This window comes from Pteropus medius, unplaced genomic scaffold, assembly GCF_902729225.1.
Source record: "Pteropus medius unplaced genomic scaffold, Ma_sr-lr_union100, whole genome shotgun sequence".
NCBI lineage: Eukaryota > Metazoa > Chordata > Mammalia > Chiroptera > Pteropodidae > Pteropus > Pteropus medius.
The window spans coordinates 5,574,589-5,592,907 of NW_024342469.1; the positions used below are offsets into that span (position 1 = coordinate 5,574,589).

An 18,319-nucleotide genomic window follows, 5' to 3' on the forward strand; every position below is an offset into this window, starting at 1 on the left:
TTGTCCAGACTATCAGAGTAATACATGCTCCCTGAAGAAAATCTGGGAAAATTCGGAAAGCTACAATAAAAAAAAAAGAAAGAAAGAGAAAAAAGAAATCACAGGTACTCTTATCCCCCAGAATGACCACTGACATTTTGATATATTTCCTCCCAGCTCTTTTACTAAATTGGGATTGTACTGGGTTTTACCTTTAAGCAAATATTCTTTGAAGTTTTCTACAGCAGCTTTTATACATAAGATGATAATGTGGATTTAGATGACACACTACGTGGTCTTTTAGGTTCTCAAAGTGTGGTCCCTGGAGACCAGCAGCATCAGCCCCTGGGACCATACATATTCCGCCCCACCCTCCCTGACCTAACCAGGACCTCTGGGGTTGGGGCCCCAAGGTCATTCCGATGCTTGCTAAAGTCTGAGAACCACAGTTTTGGGTAAACACATGGCTAAACTGCTCTAACCAGAGATCTGGATGAACTACGCTGCCAACGTGGGAGGGTCTGTGGAGAGTCTATGGCCCTGTATGGAAGCCCCCCACCCCCTTCTCTCTCTCTCTTCTCTCTGTTTCATTACTGGGGGCTCGAAGACTCAGGCTGCACAGTCCTGAGAAATGGAAGTAAACGCTCCTCTCGCACACTATGCAGTGGGCATGAAACCTGTACTTGTCCTTCATCATTACAAGAAAGCGGATCATTACGAAAGGAAAGCCGATGACAACGCTATGAGAGTGACAGTCTCTACGGTGGCAGCGGCATCTTTCCAGCCAGGAGAAGCACCTGTATTTAGATTCCAAAGGAGGGAGCCTTTCCTTGTGCCTCTGGCTCCTCTTCCCCAGCTTTCCCATGAAGGCTGGCTAGTCCCAAGGCTCAGGCTTTGGCCAGTGCCTCTTCCGACTCACCAATCCAACCCTCTCTGAGCATGGTCCTGGCAGATGAGCAGTTTCCAATACACTCAGGTCCCGACCTGCCTCAGCGCCCACAGCCCGTCTCCTGGTTGCTTCTCACTCTATAGGGTCCTCTCATAGCGCTCCTAAACAACACAGCTTAGACAGCGCCCACCGCATCTTCAGCCTCTCCCATGCCTTTCCTCAATCCCAGATCCCTGCCACTCCTTGCCCCACCCCACTGCCTATTCTAAGAGCCTGCTACTCACTCCCGTGCATTTTGTGTCTGCCTCCTCCAATCCATCCTTCACACAGCTGCCAGGACGACAATCTAAACACAAACTGGATCCTGCATCTATACTCCAGGAGCCACAGCCCTGGGCATGGCGGGTGCATCCAGGTTGGTCAATCAGATCCCCAATGCAGGAGAGCAGGCCCATGGTTTTCTGCTGAGGGTTGTGCTGGTTCTTGTTCCTCCCAAGATGTGGATGGATGTTTAACTCTTCCTTCAGTGCTGTGAGTTGCCCTAGAATCCTTCCCATAAACTCTTTTGTTGATTTCAAAAGAAAGCATTCAGCTGATCTTCCTGCTCAAAATCCTTTCTCGTTCTCCACAGATGTGGGGAAAAAAGCCCCAAGTCAGTTACTAGTCAAGACCTCTCCAACTTGGGCCCTAGCTACATAACCAGCCTTTCTCCTCCTCTCTCCCTGACATTTTTGCACCCCAGACACACTCATCCACTTGCTGGTCCCCAAATCTCCTATCCATTCATGCCTTCCTTTCCACCTGGCAGGTCCCTTCTTACCCTGACTGTCCTCCTCAGGTCCCATGTCCCCTCAAAGCATCTCTTCTGCGCCAAACTCTCGTAGGACCTTACTCTTCCTCTGTCATCTTGTGTCCATAGAATTATTTACACACAGGTACCCCATTTCTGCTGTCCTGTGACTGTTAGGGGCAGGGTCCCTCCCCCGCAACCGCATACCACAAGCACCTCCCATAGGACTTTACTCGCTGGGGTATTCAACACAAATTGCTGAGTTATCACCTGAACCTGTGGGAGGAAGGGGAAAGGCAGATGGCAGAACTCACCCTGGCGAGGTCCAGGTCCGCCTGCTTCCGGTGCCTCCAGAAGGTGACAGAGGAACGCGAATGTGGCCGGATCACTGGCTCCCCGTGGACCAGCAGCTTCACAAAGACGCTCAGGACAATCACACCATTCACCAGCCACAAGAGGAGCGTTGGCATCATCCAGTCAAACCAGCCCCCAGAACCTAAAGAGCAGCGTCCCAGCAAACCCGTGAGGAAGGGCCCCCTGGAGCGGCCCTGGGGACTGCAGGGCACCTGACTGACCCTGACATTGTGATACGAAAGAGCCTTCTACCTCATTTTCAGAAGAAAGGGCGGATAACAAGATTGCTTCATTTATTAACAATGTCTAAGTGCTCAGGACAGGAATAATCCACACTACAGGGAAAACTGGGGCAATTCTAGGGCCTAAACCATAACCCCGTAGCTCTTGTCACTACAGAGTTGAGTGCCACAACCACCTTTTGCTAGCCAAGGGAGTTAGGCCATTGGTTTCATGACTCAGACAAAAGCACCACATCCTCCTTCAAATAGGTACAGCCCCCACCCCACATTCCTGGGGATTATGGCAGTGTGGATTCCCGATTTGTTTTGCTCCTTCTGACTGAACTCAAGTTTGCTCCGTTACTTCTAAACTGTGACTTACGCCAGTCCCTATCAGAAACAAGCAGGTGGGGGCTCCCTACCAAAACCGTCAGGACCTGGTGGACGAGCCGAGCAGTCTGCACACAGGTCGGTCTACCCCACAGCAGCCTACCCATGCCGGGGTGACACGAGGGGACCTCCACCCACCTGACTCAAGTGACAGTATGCTGCGGCCAGAGCCTGAGTATGGGTGCTGGTCAGAGTCGTGGGCCCCTCCCCACTGCAGCAGGGCAGTCAAGGGGTTGAAGGAGAGGCACAGGAAGGTGAGGAAACACAGCAGGATTCGCGAGCGGTCCACCATGCCCAGCGCTATGGGAGGAGAGTCCGGTTCATCCTTGACCTTCAAAACAGGGCCACGAAGTTAGAATGAGTGAATACCGCATGGGTTTTTACAGCATTATATTTTTATACAGATCAGAACCAGATTGTGAGATTTAAATTTGAGACCATGAAGTCAGACAGGAGTAAAGTGAGCAGGGGACTAAGAAGTCTTCAATTCTCCAGCACTGGAGCACTCACCCCTGGCCACCTGGGAGAAGAGCATGTTCTAAAGACCAACGGTACATGCACTGTGCTTTTAAAATAGAGCTCCATCACAAAAGAAAACACACCACATGATTCCGTTTCTGTGTAATTCCACAACAGGCAAAACTAATCTAAGTGACAAACGAAGCAATAGTTGTCTGAGGCTGGAGAGGGGTATATGAACTACCTACAAAAGTATACAAAGGAGCTTTATGAGTGACAGAAATGTTCTATATCTTGATTACAGAGCCAGTTATATAAGTGTATGAAGGATAATACTGAACGATACTATACAATAGGTATATTTATTTCACTGCACAGAAATTATACCTCAGTAGTGTCGATTAAAGACCGCACTTCAGTGTGGATCTAAGCACAGGAGTGTGCCTGTTCTAAAATCTTCTTTGTTGCCTTTTTTTCTCTCTCCGTTTTACGGAGGAAGAACTGGAGGCAGAGGCCTCACCCACCCGAGGAGTCCACAGTGAGGGAGGGAGGAAGCCTGGCACCAGATCTTCCCCGACTGCCAATGTGTACATACCATTCCACTCCTTTTCGAAATTTTAAAACCATTTGAAAATTTCTTCTGATGTTCAAATATCCTGTCAATTCGATGTATATGTCATGTGGCCTTTTGTTATCAATCACATTTATAAAGTATTTCAAAATTACAGCTTCCTTAGTAAAACTGAGCACACATACTATGAAGTTTGATCAAAAATGTACACTAGAAGAAAACTTTGGGCTTTCAGAGTTAGAAAACGCCAACGTCAAAAAATGGCACAGACTCCGTGGTCTCCACAGGGTCCCAGGAAGATCACTGGGCTCCGTCCTCCTTTAACCAATTCCATTAAATGACAACCGCTGGAGGGGCTTTCTTAGACTATCAAAGGCCCTTGGTTGGAACGTTATTTGCTAGATTGCAAATTGGAATCATTTCTGGAAGAGGACCCAAAGGCAGTCTCGTCCTAAACCAGCAGATGAACCTCACAAAGTGGTCCTCCCAGGCCCATTACGGGAGAGGGAAGTAACAAGGTGCCTCCAGCAATGCCTGGCACGCACGGGACAGCTGCTGCGTGTTCCTGCTCTGAATCTGGCCCTCATTCCTCTCTGGTGGGCCCTTTCAGCAAAGACCCGTTAAACCGGACTGCACTGAACCAGTTAAGCTGACTCTAGGGGGGAACAGAAGGGCTGTTTCCCCTCACAGAGTCAGTTTTCTTTCTCTTTATTCTTCAGGACCTGGCTAATTACACAGAATTCCTGTTCCTTACCAGCGCAGGCCCTCTGAACACGGGGCCTGGCCCCTGTCTGCAGCCTACCTACCATCAGATTAGAGATGGGAGAGATCCAGGGGTTTTAAAAGCTCATACCTTTGCCTCATCCAACAGAGGACTTCCAGGCTCAGAGTCGATGGAGTAGGGGGAGAAGCCGGCCTGGGACCCTGAGTCAGAGGCCGGAGGGGACATCAGAAGGACATTCTGATTAAAGTCATCGATCTTCAGGTCCACATCATTGTCCACCAGGCTGCCTAGGTCGATGCCCTTCAGGAGCTCTGCAAAGAAAATTCCACCTGGCAAATGGCCTGTTTTTTACAGAGCCCCACCGGGGCCGGGAGAGAAGCACATGGCCCCAGCTCCTCCTTCACTCCAGGAGGCACCTTGTACGCATGTGTGGGCCCCCCCAAGTGCCCTGCACAGGATTTCGCCTATAACCACAAGGTCTGACAGCCCTCTTCTCAATGAGCACACTCACTGTTTTTCTGACTTGCCAGCTTCAGCACCATGTTCTCCTGGCGCAGTTTGTGATTGACCTGCTGTAAGTATTTGATGTAGTCGATGGCCTTCCTCAGAACACCAGACTTGTGCATCTGGAAAGACGGGTGAAAACACAGTGTCATGGGTGCAGGCTGCACAGTGAGGAGAGCAGTGGCCCAGAGCGCGAGGAGTGAAAGCATGGCTCTGGAGCGGGAGGTGCTGGGTTCGGATGCTGGCTCTCCTGCTGATTAGCTGTGCTGCCAGGACAAGTCACTTGCTATCTCTGAACCTCTTTCCTCCTCAATGATATAAATCATAGGCTTGCAGTGAGGGCTAAGTGAGAGAACATATGTAAAGAGCTTAGCTCCTGGCATGGCACACAGTGACTTGAAAAATAAATTTAGCTACTATGACTACTTCCTATAATAATCCTAGCACCAAACAAACTTTAAGAAAAACAAATGACAAAAAACCGGGGCCCTGTTAGATTGTTATCTTAAGTAAAGGTATATTAGTACCTTTCAGATTTGTAGGCTACAAGGAGAGTGAAATTTCCTTTCAAAACAGGCAATGATAAACAGGTAACAGTTAAAAAAATTATGTGCCAGAAGACACATTCATTGAAACACCAGAAATATACAAAAAAATCAATTTCCCCTATTTATTGTTGAGTGGCAGGCGTTTCTCTGCCTGTGACTCTGGGGTCCATGATCACCGCATAGCAGGGTCAAAGGTCCAGGGAGGCGACTGTCTTACTAAGCCCCAGCAGTCCCCTTATGTTGGTTAATATTTTGTAATCTTGAAAAATTCCAAGATGCTTTAACAAGAAAGCAGCTCTAACTCACTCTGGCATTCACTCAGCCTAGGCCTAGAGATTCTTACATTCCCAAGGCAAAGGCAGGTAGCGGAGAGATGGCAGGGCGTGAACTGCCATTCTGCTTAGCACCTACCTTGGCATCTGTCCCCATGACCAGGTCCTTCAATTCGATGATTTTGTCATTGATGGAGGAACGATACCGCTTCTCAATGATGTTGTGTGTCGTCCGTCGTTCTCCTTCTTTGGGTGGCTCAAGCTGTTTGACTCCCCCAGGTACCTGCTTAATGGGCACTTTCTCTTGCCCCATCATCACAGGCATCGTGGTCAAGATGGTCCCGCTGCTGCCCACCAGGGTCTAGAACAGACACAGGCAGAATTACCCCTTGGTTAGTCTGAATAAAGTGCTCTCACAAGACGAACCTGGGGCCTTGGCCATGTGGCATCACCTGGCAATGCTCTGGGTGGCTGGAGACCCTTTCTGGGTGAAGGTGGGCGCCAGGAAACCTGAGGAGCCACCGTACCTCAGTTCCTATGCCTCTTTCAGAATCACTGCCCATTGCCTGGACTTCAATAGGATTAACGTGGAGAAATTTGTCTTAACCTTTGATCCAGGGGTCCAGAAACAAGTCACATGATTTCTGCTTTGCTGTCAAACCATCAACCAACCACCTCTGAGCTCGCATACAGCACACCACGTCACTCTGGCCCCAAGGAAAACTTTTTCCTAATGTCTGACACATTTTTTCCTCTCACATGACAATTAAGCAACTTACTGCATTTCCTTAACAATTTGGCTATCAAAAAGCTCAAGGGCAGAAATGACACTCTCATCAGAGCCATTTTATTAAATAAATAGGCCAACCGTAGAGGCTTCCCCACTTCTCCCATCAAATCTGCTTTCCCCTTTCTTTGTTTCTATTTTTACTAATTTTAGTTTTTTTTTTCAATAAATGGCCTCAAATATCCAAATGACCAAGAATAAAAAGCTGCTCAACTTCATTAGTTATCAAGAAATAATTCACACACAATGAAAAACACACACATCAAGTATACATCTTGATGAATTTTTATGTATGTACACAATGTGTGTCACTCAGATAAGCCAGACTCAAGACACAGAGCATTTCTACCCCTTAGAAAGTTCCCTCGTGCCCCTCCCTCCCTTGTAATCTGCTCTGACCCCTCACCATAGCTTAGTTCTGCTCTTCTTGAACTTCTCCTAAATGGAATCATTAGAACGAACTCTTTCCCTATACACAGCTTTCACTCAACATACTATTTTTGAGGTTCAGTCACGTATTTGTATGTTATCTTTCTGGGTGGACATGTGGGTTGTTTCCAGTTCTTGGCTTTTATGAATAAAGCTTGCTTTTGAATTTTGATCACCTTTAACTCTGCTAGACTCTCTTGCCAGAAGATACTAAAACTGACTGAAACCCTACAACTGAAGGTGGGTGCCTCCCATGTCCCTCACCTTGGAGCCCCTCCCTGCCTGGTGGGTCGAGGGTCCTTCAGAAGCCAACCTTCCATCAGCAGGATGCAAAGTGCAGCCAGTCCCATGTGGAGCTGCGGCCCAGGCACTGGGGCGCCTTGCTGTTCCTCTCCCGCTCTAGACCCTAGCACCACCACATAACACGCACTGGTGGGACTTCTCAAGGGGAGAAATCTAAGGGGGGTGATATTTACAATTTGACTGACACCTTCCACAAAGCTTCTGCACCTACTCAGCATACCCAGGTTTCGCTAAGACCTCTGAGGCCTAACACCTCCTAGAAAGGGAGCAGAAGGCAGAGGGGAAGGTGGCTCTTACTGGTACTTGAAGGGCGGCTGTCTGGATGGGGGTGGTGAGGGCAGTGAGGGCCGGGTTCTGGACTGCGGCCATGACAGGGCTACCATCTGTCTTCAGTGTGGTCAAAACAAGGGAATCTGTCTTGATGATCTGAGGCTGTACCAAGACCTGGGTGGAGAAGGAAGAAGAAAAAAGGAATTATTTCTCTATTTTGCATTAGCGTCCTACTGCATAGACCCTCTGGGAAAGAAAGAGAAAATAAAATTTTCATGAAATTGAGAAAACAACTTGATTACTGGGTTGAGGGGAAGAAAAGGAATATAGCTAGCTAAAGGAGGTCCCCCTGAATTTTAAGGCTGAAAGACTTTGAGGAGGGCAGTGCTAGGGGTCTAGCGGGGGAAGAGCAGGCACGGCTTGGGGTGGATGGTGGCAGGGAGAGAGGTCTGATTTTGGACAAGTTCAGGAAATCCAGGAACCTAGCCGAGAAGCAAAAATAATAAACCAAGATTTTTTTAAAAATAGACAATTACTTCATTAGTATGAAAATACACTTCACTGTGATACATGACTTAAAAACATTTTGGCACATTTCTTTCCAGTTTTATACTCATCATCTGTGGAAATGGGTTAACACATCTGCATTTACTGAGTCTCTGTGAGTGCCAGTGCAATCCTCAGATACGACCTCAGCGAGGTCTCTGTACCCAGCTCACTGGTGCCTTACAGGGACCAGGCGCCAGTACCCACCCTACGAGCTGCTCCCTTACACTCCGATGGTCCTTCTTAGCATGCAGACTACATCTTCAGCCAAAGACCAGCCAAGAGCCCCAAGCAGTGCCTCTCTGAATCCTTTTCAGCCACCTACCGGGACCTGCTGCACCTGGGGCGCAGCCACTGTCTGCACTGTGGCTGGGGCGAGGGTCTGCAGTGTGCCACTGGCTGTCTGCGTCAGCACCCGCTGGGCCTGCACTGTCTGCACCTGTTGCTGGATGGTGACCGGCTGCACCTGGGAGGATGTCACTAGGCTTTGGACTTGAGGCTGAAGGACTTGAGAGAAGAGGAGAAAAAAGTCACATGGACGAGGAATGTATTCTGTCACTGTAGCTGCGACAACAGCTGAAGATGGCGTGCCCCACAATAATCCCGACTCCCCACCTGCTGCTGAAGACTCTCTGGCATTCACTCAGCCTAGGCCTGGAGATTCTTAAATTCCCAAGGCAAAGGCAGGTAGCGGAGAGACTACAAGTTGGTCTAGATAACAAGAACAACCCAGAGGGGCTGCATCAATTTCTGAGGGAGTAAGTACAAATTATTTTATTACTCTGGGTGCTGGGGTGGAGGTGAAGGAAGCTACTCAGCAAGTGACTGCGCTCTGCAAGGGAGTTAATGAGTTAACAGGTGTTGAGAACTAAGGAGGCCCTGGGGCTGCATTTCCTCCCGTGAAACAAATGGAAAGTATACTGTCTCAGCTTTCTGCCCTGATGTCTCTCCCCCCAGCCTCTAAATCCTCCAAGCCCAATGAAGAGCTGTCAGAGTGAAGCTAATCCCAGCCAGGGCTCCCCACAGGGCCAGAGGGAACATCTGATGAAAAGGCACAAAAGGCACAGCCGATCACTCATCAACTCAACATACAGGGAGGGCCTACTATGAGGCCTGTTCCTCAGAGACCTAGCACCTGTGTTAAAAGTTGTATTCTTCTCCATGGCAGATGCTCATGAGATGTTTGCTGAGTGAATGGTTCTCAGCCTGCAGCAGACGAGATCTGGCTGTTGCCTGGGGGTAAGTTTCAAGACTAATTTTAGTCAAGCCGCCACTTCTAGTTCCAGGACAGCCCTGTGTCTACTCTGCCTGTTGGATTTTTCAACCAAGTATCCTCGAAGCAGGAACAACAGATATTAAGGTACTGGAAGAGGCAGAATGTGAACTGTTCCTGCATCACTGTCCTTAGTGCAAGTTACCAAAGACTCATTCGGATAGGACCAAAATGATAGATTCTGTCATCCCTAGAGGACAACTATTTGCAGTCGACTTTGGAAGTATCAGCCAATTGGCACATAAACTTTTGAACCAACTCATCACTATCATATCTGACTTCTGAATCACCTTGAAAGCTGGTAGCTGCATTCTGGTATATCAAAGGCTGCTGGATGATCCTTGTCTGGGGAGCGGTGCTGAATGTTGGGGTGATCATTACGGTCTGCTGCTGCAGCTGAGCCTGGGGCTGGGGCTGGGGGCGGGGCTGAAGGACCGGAGTCACCCTGGGCGGGGTGAGAACTGTGGTGGGGGAAACCTTGACCTGCAGGGCTGGAGCCTGGGAGGAGGCGCCCGAGGCAGAGAAGGAAGGTAATGGGACCTGGCCGAAGGGCCGCTGCAGCGAGGGGTCCCCAGCTCCACCACTGCTGCCCCCGCCATTACTACTGCTGCCGCTGCCGCTGCCGCCGCCGCCGCTGCCGCCGCCACCAGGGAATGAGCTACACAGAGGCTCTGAGAACAAGTCAGGAAACTCTCCCACTTGATTGCTGACAAACTGCAGCATCTCTGTGAACAAATGAAAAGGAGTCGTTTTATTGCCCATCCAAAATATCTATTAACTTTCAAATTTGCTTAAGAAACCGAGGCATGAAAATTCAATGGCGTTCCCAAGATCACAGCAGAAATAGGTCAGGAAACCCTCACTTCCCTCTAGTGTGAGGATTCACGTGGGCCAAGAGGGCCAACCAAGGAAGAAGGGGACGGCCCCCATCTGTCGGATGCTCTCTCCTCACCCTACATTCAGGCCCTTTCTACTTACCTTCCTGATTGTATCAGGCTTAACAGGAGCCACATCTGTCCCGGGTGACTGTTCCTTTTGGAAGGTATTGCTGGTCCCATTTTACAGTTGGGGACACTGGGGTAGGAAGTGGGTAATCACTGTCCTAAGGCTTTGAAGCTCAGGAGCCTTGCACTGTGAGGCCACCTCCAGTCTCAGACCCGCTCCCCCTTGCAGAGCAGGAGTCACGCGTGCCTGGCTGCAAAGCTGTGCTAGACCCTAACTCTCCCTCATCACAGGCAGGCTCCCGGCCTTCTCTCCATGATGGGCATAGCCCTGGGAACTGCTGGTACCCTCGGGAACAATCAGGGATGATGAAGTTGATGGCCCCCAAATCATGATGGGAAATCATCCATGAAGTCTAGAACAGAGAAATTGTTTGGCCAAGGTCACACAGCTCGTCAGGGCACGGCCAGGTCTCTGTCTCCCAGCTTCGTGTTCAAGTGCACCACAGTGCATTCACTGCCAGAGGTTAGGAAAGAGCAACCTGGGCCCTGGACCCCATGCTTTAGAGGGCCCAATCTGGCCCTCCTCTGGCTGTGCCCCCCGCTCAGGGCAAGGAGTCTGTGGGCCAATGGGATGTGTCCACCTGGAGACCGTGGCCCCCATCTGGAACATGCTCCAAGTACCTGGGACCCCTGAATTCCCGGACCAAAGGGCCTCTTCCCTTGGTTAGTCCTTGCAAAGGTTTACCGAAACCCAACTAACAATTCATCTATCACGACACCTTCCATCTCACAGGCAGGTCTCCATTAGCAGTCTGGAGCCTCAACTTTGTCCCAGGTATTTTCAGATCTACAATTCTCTATGCTGTCTGCCTCTCCCTCACCCCCACTCCCGCCCTTCCTCTCCAATATATTCCCAAAAAGCTACTGCTTGTTCTCAAACTGTGGTACTCCTCTCTTCAAACCCTCAAGACCATAGGATGCTCTAATTAAGTCACCCAACAAAACAAAATAAACAACCTGCTCCCCAAAACACCATCTCCATTAATTTCCCCAAACCTCCACCAGTAGGTCCCTCCCAGGTCTCTACCTGAGTGTGTGTGTGTGGGCGCGGGGCCTGGGCTACGAAGCCTTACCCCTTACTTAGGCAGAATGCTACTGGGAGTTTCTAGTGTGACCTCTATATAGGATAACGAGCTTAGCAGTTCAGCACTTTAAGTGTGTAGTCAATTCAACCTGTTGGCAAAACAGCATCTCACAAGCTTAAAGACTGTGTAGTGGTATTATTTACCAACACCTTGACACTCTGCTGTCCTCACTCAGCCTGTTGTGTGTGAGAGGGAGCAAAGGACAGACTGCTGCAGATACTGTCACTCATACCAATTCTAATTCCTTAAAACATGATTAAACTAAACACTGTCCTCAAACTCAGCACCAGATTTAAACAAAACACAATTCAATGCTGACACATTCCAAGTATAACACAAGATTATAAGAAGCTTTAAGAAAATGTTTAAAAGAAACCCAATAATTTGTTGAGCTTTCCAGAATTCCCATAAGATGTCGACTCTGGGGAACTGATACAGAGGCCTGCTTTGTGAGCCACAAGAGCATCACTGCCTGGGTGACTGTTTTAATCCATGGAACGCTAAGGAGGGCAGAAGGCCAGAGGTCAGAGGCCTGGTAGGTGGGCACAGGCTTTGGCACTAGGTAGGTCTCAAGGGGCCCACCTAACCGGCTGTGTGAAGTAGGCAGGTTCCTTCTCTCTACATCCCTGTCTCCTCACCACAGAAGGCTGCCTTCAGGATATTCGCCTGGCTTCTTTGTTGTTGAGGGTGAACAAGATAATTTATGCAAAGCGCTTGGTGAGAGACGGACCTTTATAAAGGTCCCTATTAGTGGTGCTTCGAGCACCCACTGCACAGGCACTTGGCTCCACTCATGTCATCTCGTTGAGTGCCCTCTAAACCCTTTGTGGGGAAGACGTGGTTGGGGTGGCGAAGTAACCTGAGAGGTCACAAAGCTCAGCTCACAAAGCAGGGTAAGAATGTGCAGGCAGATGGAATGGGAGTACTTAAATTAAAAAAATAAATCCTTTCAACCCACACTTGACAAGCTCCAGTGGTGCTATCTCCAGCCAGGCAGATGGGCACCGGGCTGAGTGGCGCACAGGGCCTGTTAAGACCCGGCATTTGAAGGAGGAAGTAATGGGAAGAAGCTCTTTGAGCTACTGCTCCAGCAGGGCACACATGGCCTGCTGGGGACCCCATCTGGTCTGCAGTGACAAAGAAAGCGAGGTCCTGCCAACTGGAATGAGGCCTGGAGAAATAAGGCCCAGGAGGCCGGCCTCAGGCTCAGTTTTGCTCTGTAACTCCCAGCTGCCCCCGTGGGAGCATCCTAATGTCTCTTTGCTGTTTCCTGCTCTGATGACACAGGCTCTAATTTCCACAGAGAGCCATGAAACCTAGAAAAGGCAGGCCTGGGAGGAGACATAGGTTTTATAGAGCTTTGAAAATAAAGTTCTGGTTCCTGCATGATGAGCCGCTGAAAGCCGGATACGAGCCTCCTCGGGGATGGGCGCGTATCACCCCCAGGCCCACAAACCCAGGCTCAACTGGCAGGGGCGCTCCTGGCAGTTACCCTACCCCACCAAGCCACATTTTTAGCTGCTTCTTAAATTAAGGGTTAAGTCTGCTAATAAGGTGGCTGGGCCCCAAGAACCTATACCTGGATTTTGGGCTCTTTAAAAGCACTGCAAACAGCCATCCAAAATGATCCCAAGTTCACATGCACTTTATGGAGCTTGTGACCTGTAAGTAACATAAATCACTTTGCCCCACTCAGCCCAGCAGCATCTACCTATCTGTGAGTGAGGTAACCTGAAATCTAAGCAGATTAATTCTGGTCCCAAGTGGGGTCTCCATAATGCAGTTAGTCAATAGTCTTTTAGTGCAGGGGTCCCCAACCCCCAGGCAGTGGATCGGTACCCAGGTCCCAGTCTGTAGCCTATTAAGAACAGGGTTGCATAGCAGGAGGTGAGCAGCAGGCAAGCAAGGGAAGCTTCATCTGTATTTGCAGCTGCTCCCAAAGGCTAGCATCACCGCTTCAGCTCCACCTCAGATCATCAGGCGTTAGATTCTCAGAGGAGTACTGGTCCCTGGTGCCAAAAAGGTCGGGGACTGCTGCTTTAGTGGATATTTGTTACCTAGCCCTGTTAGGTCATTACTCTTATATTTTGTATTTATTATGCACCTTGTGCTAGACAATGTATTTTAATATATGTGCTGGCAAAGTAAGTATATGTTAGACAGTATTTTAAAATACTTTTCTTTTTTAAATCGTAAAATATTCATTATAGAAAAATTTAGAAAAAAGTTAAATGAAAAATAAAAATATTGTCCAGTAATTCTACCTCCCCAGACACCCACTGTCAATGTTTTGATGTGTGTCTGTCCAGACTTTCCTAAGCAAGGCTTGCTCACATACACAAGCATGCGCACGCACAGACACAGACACACACAGACACACACAGACACACAGACACACACACACATCTCTTTCTGCTTAGTAAAGCATAAAGAATATTTACTGTCAACCATTATGGATACTGGATATAACATCACCCTTTCTGAGAGTCTCATAGTATTATATTGAACTGATGCACTAGAATTTAATCACTTAGTGATGATGGATGGGTGTTTTTAATTTTTCAGCATTAACAACTCTTACAATGATCTTGGTACAAAATCTTTTCCCTATTTTCTTAGGATAAATTTCTAGCAGTTACATGGCTGGGTCAAAGAACAGGTATGTGTGCTTTGGAAAGGTTATAACAATCTCTGCTCCTGCCAGCATTTCCCCACATCTATTTCTGTCCATCAGATAGTGGGGGGGCGGAGGGCGGGAACCCACCTAATAGCTTTGACTCACGCGAAAGAGTACTAAATGAGGTTGAATGTCTCCGCTCCTGATTTTATTGGCCATTTGCATTTCTTCCTTTGTCCTGCTTTTGACCTTTGTCCATCTTTCCATTGAGCTATTTGTTTTGAAAAAAATTTTGTGTCTTATGGATATTTGTTCTTTCTTATATATTTGCAAATATTGCCACACTTTGTCACTTTTAATTAGTTCAGGAAAAAGAACGGCATAGTGATTACATAGTGATGAAGAGTTACCGTGTCCTAGCCTTGTAACTTGGGGCAAATTTTACCTCTTTGAGTTGGAGCTTTCTCAACCATAAAATATGGCTAACAATTATACCTAACTCAAGGGGTTGTTGAGAAAGAATTCACATAGAATCTACAGCGCAGTGCCTGGCACGTAGTATTAACTAGTACAAATCATTCATAGTGTTTTTCTGACTATAAGTTTTGCTTTGACTCTTATTTTGAAAATTCAAATTTGTTCCAATGCATTGGATGTATTAGTGAATAATTTGAGCATAGCATGAATTGTGTTTATGTATGCATTACAGAAACACAAGAAAATGCAGAAAACCATATCCAGCTGAAATGAGCCACACAGGAATACACAAAATGTACACACCCACTCACCTCAAACATCTACCAGCTTTGTCAGGTCACTACATGTGTTATAAACCACAACCATCCACTTTCCGCTACAAAGGTCAAGATTTTCCATCTGACTTCAGATAGCCTCCTCCTGTCACTAACCGATAACTCACAATAACTCACAATCTATGACCTTCCAACGCCCACTTCCACAAGCAAACCTCACCTACTTTCCAGGGTACAGTGCCATATTTATTGTGGTATTTATATATTTCTTAGCCCCTTAACATCTGTAAAGCTGCACTGTTTTATTAGGTTCCTATCTTAAAACAAAAAAAAAAGCTCTTTTATTTATTTTCTCTATCTTTTTTGTCACTTCTGACATTTTTGAATGTTGTGATCCTAATCCCATCCCCCCATAAGCCCTGTGGTTTTTACTGCACAATTTTACATAGTGTGGTGATTTTTAGGAATGCATATGTTGCATTACAGCAGAATTGATGATATATACATTTTAATACCGTATAGTAAAATTACAGAGTTTTGTGTTACACTTAAAAGTCCCTCGTCCTTAAGACTGTAAGCATATTCACCTAAACTTCCTTCGTTGACTTTTGTTCATTTTGTCTTTCACATGAGCTCTGCCCAACAAACGTAAGGACACAGAAGTAAATGTGGTGTGTGATATATGCAGGCCACTGGGAACGAGGCAGACCACAATCAGTGGGGGAGAAGGAAGTAAACACAAAATCTAATTCCCAACAAGTATCCTTTTGGCATGTCCTGCTTTCAAGCTGATGATCCTATCTCTCTTCTTAGGATGTTTTAATCTAATAATTTAAAAATCTTACAATAAGAAAAAAAATCAAATGTAGACCAGTATCGAACATAAGGGTCGATGATGAGACTATTTTTCCTTTCTCCACCATTCTGCCTTTTGTGATCACCACTGCTTTCTCAGGACTTAAAACGTCAGTTGCCCCCACTCAAGTCACCCAGAGGAGCAAGGGTGTCTCCGTCAACCACACCCTTCAACACAGAAGACCTGAAATGCAAGCAATAACATAAGGAACAGAGGGACTGTTCTAACAGGCAAATCAGTGCCTAAAATCACTCTCCTAGACACCAGGGGGCACACTTATTTGGTAGGAGGCTCAGAGCATGAGGTCAGCATCCGGTAAGCACTTCAAGGGGATCTTGGGCCACCTTCCTTCCTGGAAAAGGTGATGAATGACAGAGGACAGCAAATTAGTGACTCAGGCATCCTATATTTTAAGCCAGGGATGAACAAACTCCTTTTACTGGCAAAGAAACCACAAAGGAAAGAACTGGGTGGAGAGGAGGGGTTTCTCCTATGCTTGCATTTCATAACATACACAAATGTGTCATATATTCCTTTGCATATATCAAATATTATGTAATAAAATATTTGAAAAATTGAGAGCAAAAAGCATGAAGGGAAGCCAGTCATTCTCAAATGGTCCACCTGGCTCTCTCTCAGGGGCAGCCTCAGAGGGCCCCAGCTTGGTGGCCCAGTCCTGGCTTCTCTGGTCCAACACGGCAGGGCACCTGAGCCAGCTCTCAGTTTCAACCAGGAGAGTGATGCTCAGCACCACCTCCTATCGCTCTTTCTTCTTTCCGTACAAGGACTTTCTGGCCGGTCTCATTCCAGGGTATCACCGAGTTATCTCTGCTCCACTTCCATACTCTGCCTCCCACTCAGTGACAATCATTTTCTTTTGAGTACCCTGTTGATCCAACAGTCTTTCAAACCCAATGGAATGTCTTAAACAAAGCTTCCTACCAACTGCTGTTCCCTCGTACTGCAAGGGACTTCGCCTCCCACCTACCTCATACCTTATCTTATCAGAGACCCTGGAAGATCTTTTACTCCCTTTTCCACACATGCCTCTCTCTGGATGTGATTCCCAGCCTCATCTTCTTTGCTTTTTATCACCTTCTTCCTTTCTGAATTTCACAACTCCATTTCAGAACTATTTACGATTACTTTTATCAAGGACTCTTCAACCTGAGATCCAGCCATCTTTCAGCCCTTGAAGCCAATTGTGATTTATTTTTGTGTGTGATTTGTTAAGAAAAATTATCTAAACTTGAAAATAAGTACCCCCCACCCCCCCAAAAAAAGACAGTGTCCCTTTAAAGTTTTACTGGAGGTAGTAGCCTGACCTGCCTACCTAAAGTCACCTGTGGCTCTATAGAAACAAACTTGCTTGACTTTCTATTTACTACATTCTGTAGCGTCAGATATTCAGGCATAGAAAACTGGTAAGTTCAGAACATTTCTGTCAGGTAACCTCAAAGGCTTCGTTTTAATGTTGGCCTGTAAGACATTAACCAGTTTTGCGCCTAAATTTGCAATCTTATTCTTCTATTCTTTTTTTCTACTGTGTAAATAGTTGCTTCATTGCTCTTTCTTCTTCTGTCCTGACAATGACCTTCTGGCCAGTCTCCTTCCACTGTGTCACAGAGTTATCTCTGCTCCCCCTTCCTTACTGTCTTAGATCCATCTTTGTCATACAGTTGGTTTCCTCATTTATAATGTCAATAAATCTTTGATATGTGGTGACTTTTCAAAAATTTTATTCTGCTACATTACATACAGTAAGTTTTACTTTAAATGCTTTTCTTATATCTTGTGTGGCACAAGCACAAGGACAAAATCTCCCACTGCTCTGTAACTTCTCTAAGTACTAAGCACTCGGGTGCAGCTAAAAAAAAAACAACCCTGGCATCAATTTAATAAAATGCTCCCCAAAGCAACTTTCATGCAATCTATAAAAATGGAAATCATGCTTTCTGAACCCAAACTGGAAGGGCCAAATGGCCTCACAATGAAACAAGATATTTTTGAAATTTAGATTATCCTGGGAAATCTGGACAAATCTATATAATTTCTGCAAAGCTTCTACTTTTGAAATAGGTATGTGAATACAAGAGTTTAAATGTGTACCCACTGTGTGCTGGCCCACAGAGACAAGAAAATGCCCCGTAACTGCAAGGAGTTAGTGAAAGTGACACACCACAACTGCCGTGATTGTCACAGAAGATTAGGAGAACATGGGGGACAAGGAGGTCATAGGGAACGTGATAAAATCACTGACTCCAGCAGGTCGAGCTGGACTGAAGGCTGACGGGGATGCGCGTGCGTTCTACGCCCAGGGAATCTCAGAAGGCAAGGCTCAGAGGCCTGACGCTGTGCGGCAGGCCACTGAAGAGAATGGGCGACTGGCTGGGTGCCAGGCCCGCAGGTAGTCAGAGCCAAATCATGATGGATTCTGCAGCACACGGTAGTGAACTTGGTCTTTCTCTTTACTCAAAGAAAAGCCCTAGCAAGGGCTTTGCTCTAGAAAGAGGGGTCCCTCCAGCTCAGCAGGTGCTCATCCTGGTTTGTGCAGGGGAGCCACTGACCTGCCCAGAGCCCCGTAACGCCATGAACTCATTAAGAGTCGTTCTGAGCAAAAACTCAGGGCTAAATTCTGTCTTGAGAGGAGAATATCAGAATAGCTCAAACAAAACCTCAAATAACTTTGTCAACTG

The 18,319-nt window shown here is 47.1% G+C and overlaps 1 protein-coding gene across 1 annotated transcript in view; it reads right to left on the reverse strand.

Moving 5' to 3' along the window:
- Positions 1-18,319, reverse strand: part of SREBF2 (sterol regulatory element binding transcription factor 2) — a 53,281-nt gene that overhangs the window by 20,731 nt on the left and 14,231 nt on the right. The window contains exons 2-9 of the mRNA XM_039863321.1: positions 9,600-10,034; positions 8,362-8,543; positions 7,518-7,664; positions 5,841-6,062; positions 4,889-5,003; positions 4,507-4,688; positions 2,762-2,954; positions 1,973-2,154 (exon numbers count right to left, since the gene is read on the reverse strand). Of these exons, the coding sequence (XP_039719255.1) occupies positions 1,973-2,154; positions 2,762-2,954; positions 4,507-4,688; positions 4,889-5,003; positions 5,841-6,062; positions 7,518-7,664; positions 8,362-8,543; positions 9,600-10,034 (1,658 nt within the window). The remainder of the gene's footprint in view (positions 1-1,972; positions 2,155-2,761; positions 2,955-4,506; positions 4,689-4,888; positions 5,004-5,840; positions 6,063-7,517; positions 7,665-8,361; positions 8,544-9,599; positions 10,035-18,319) is intronic.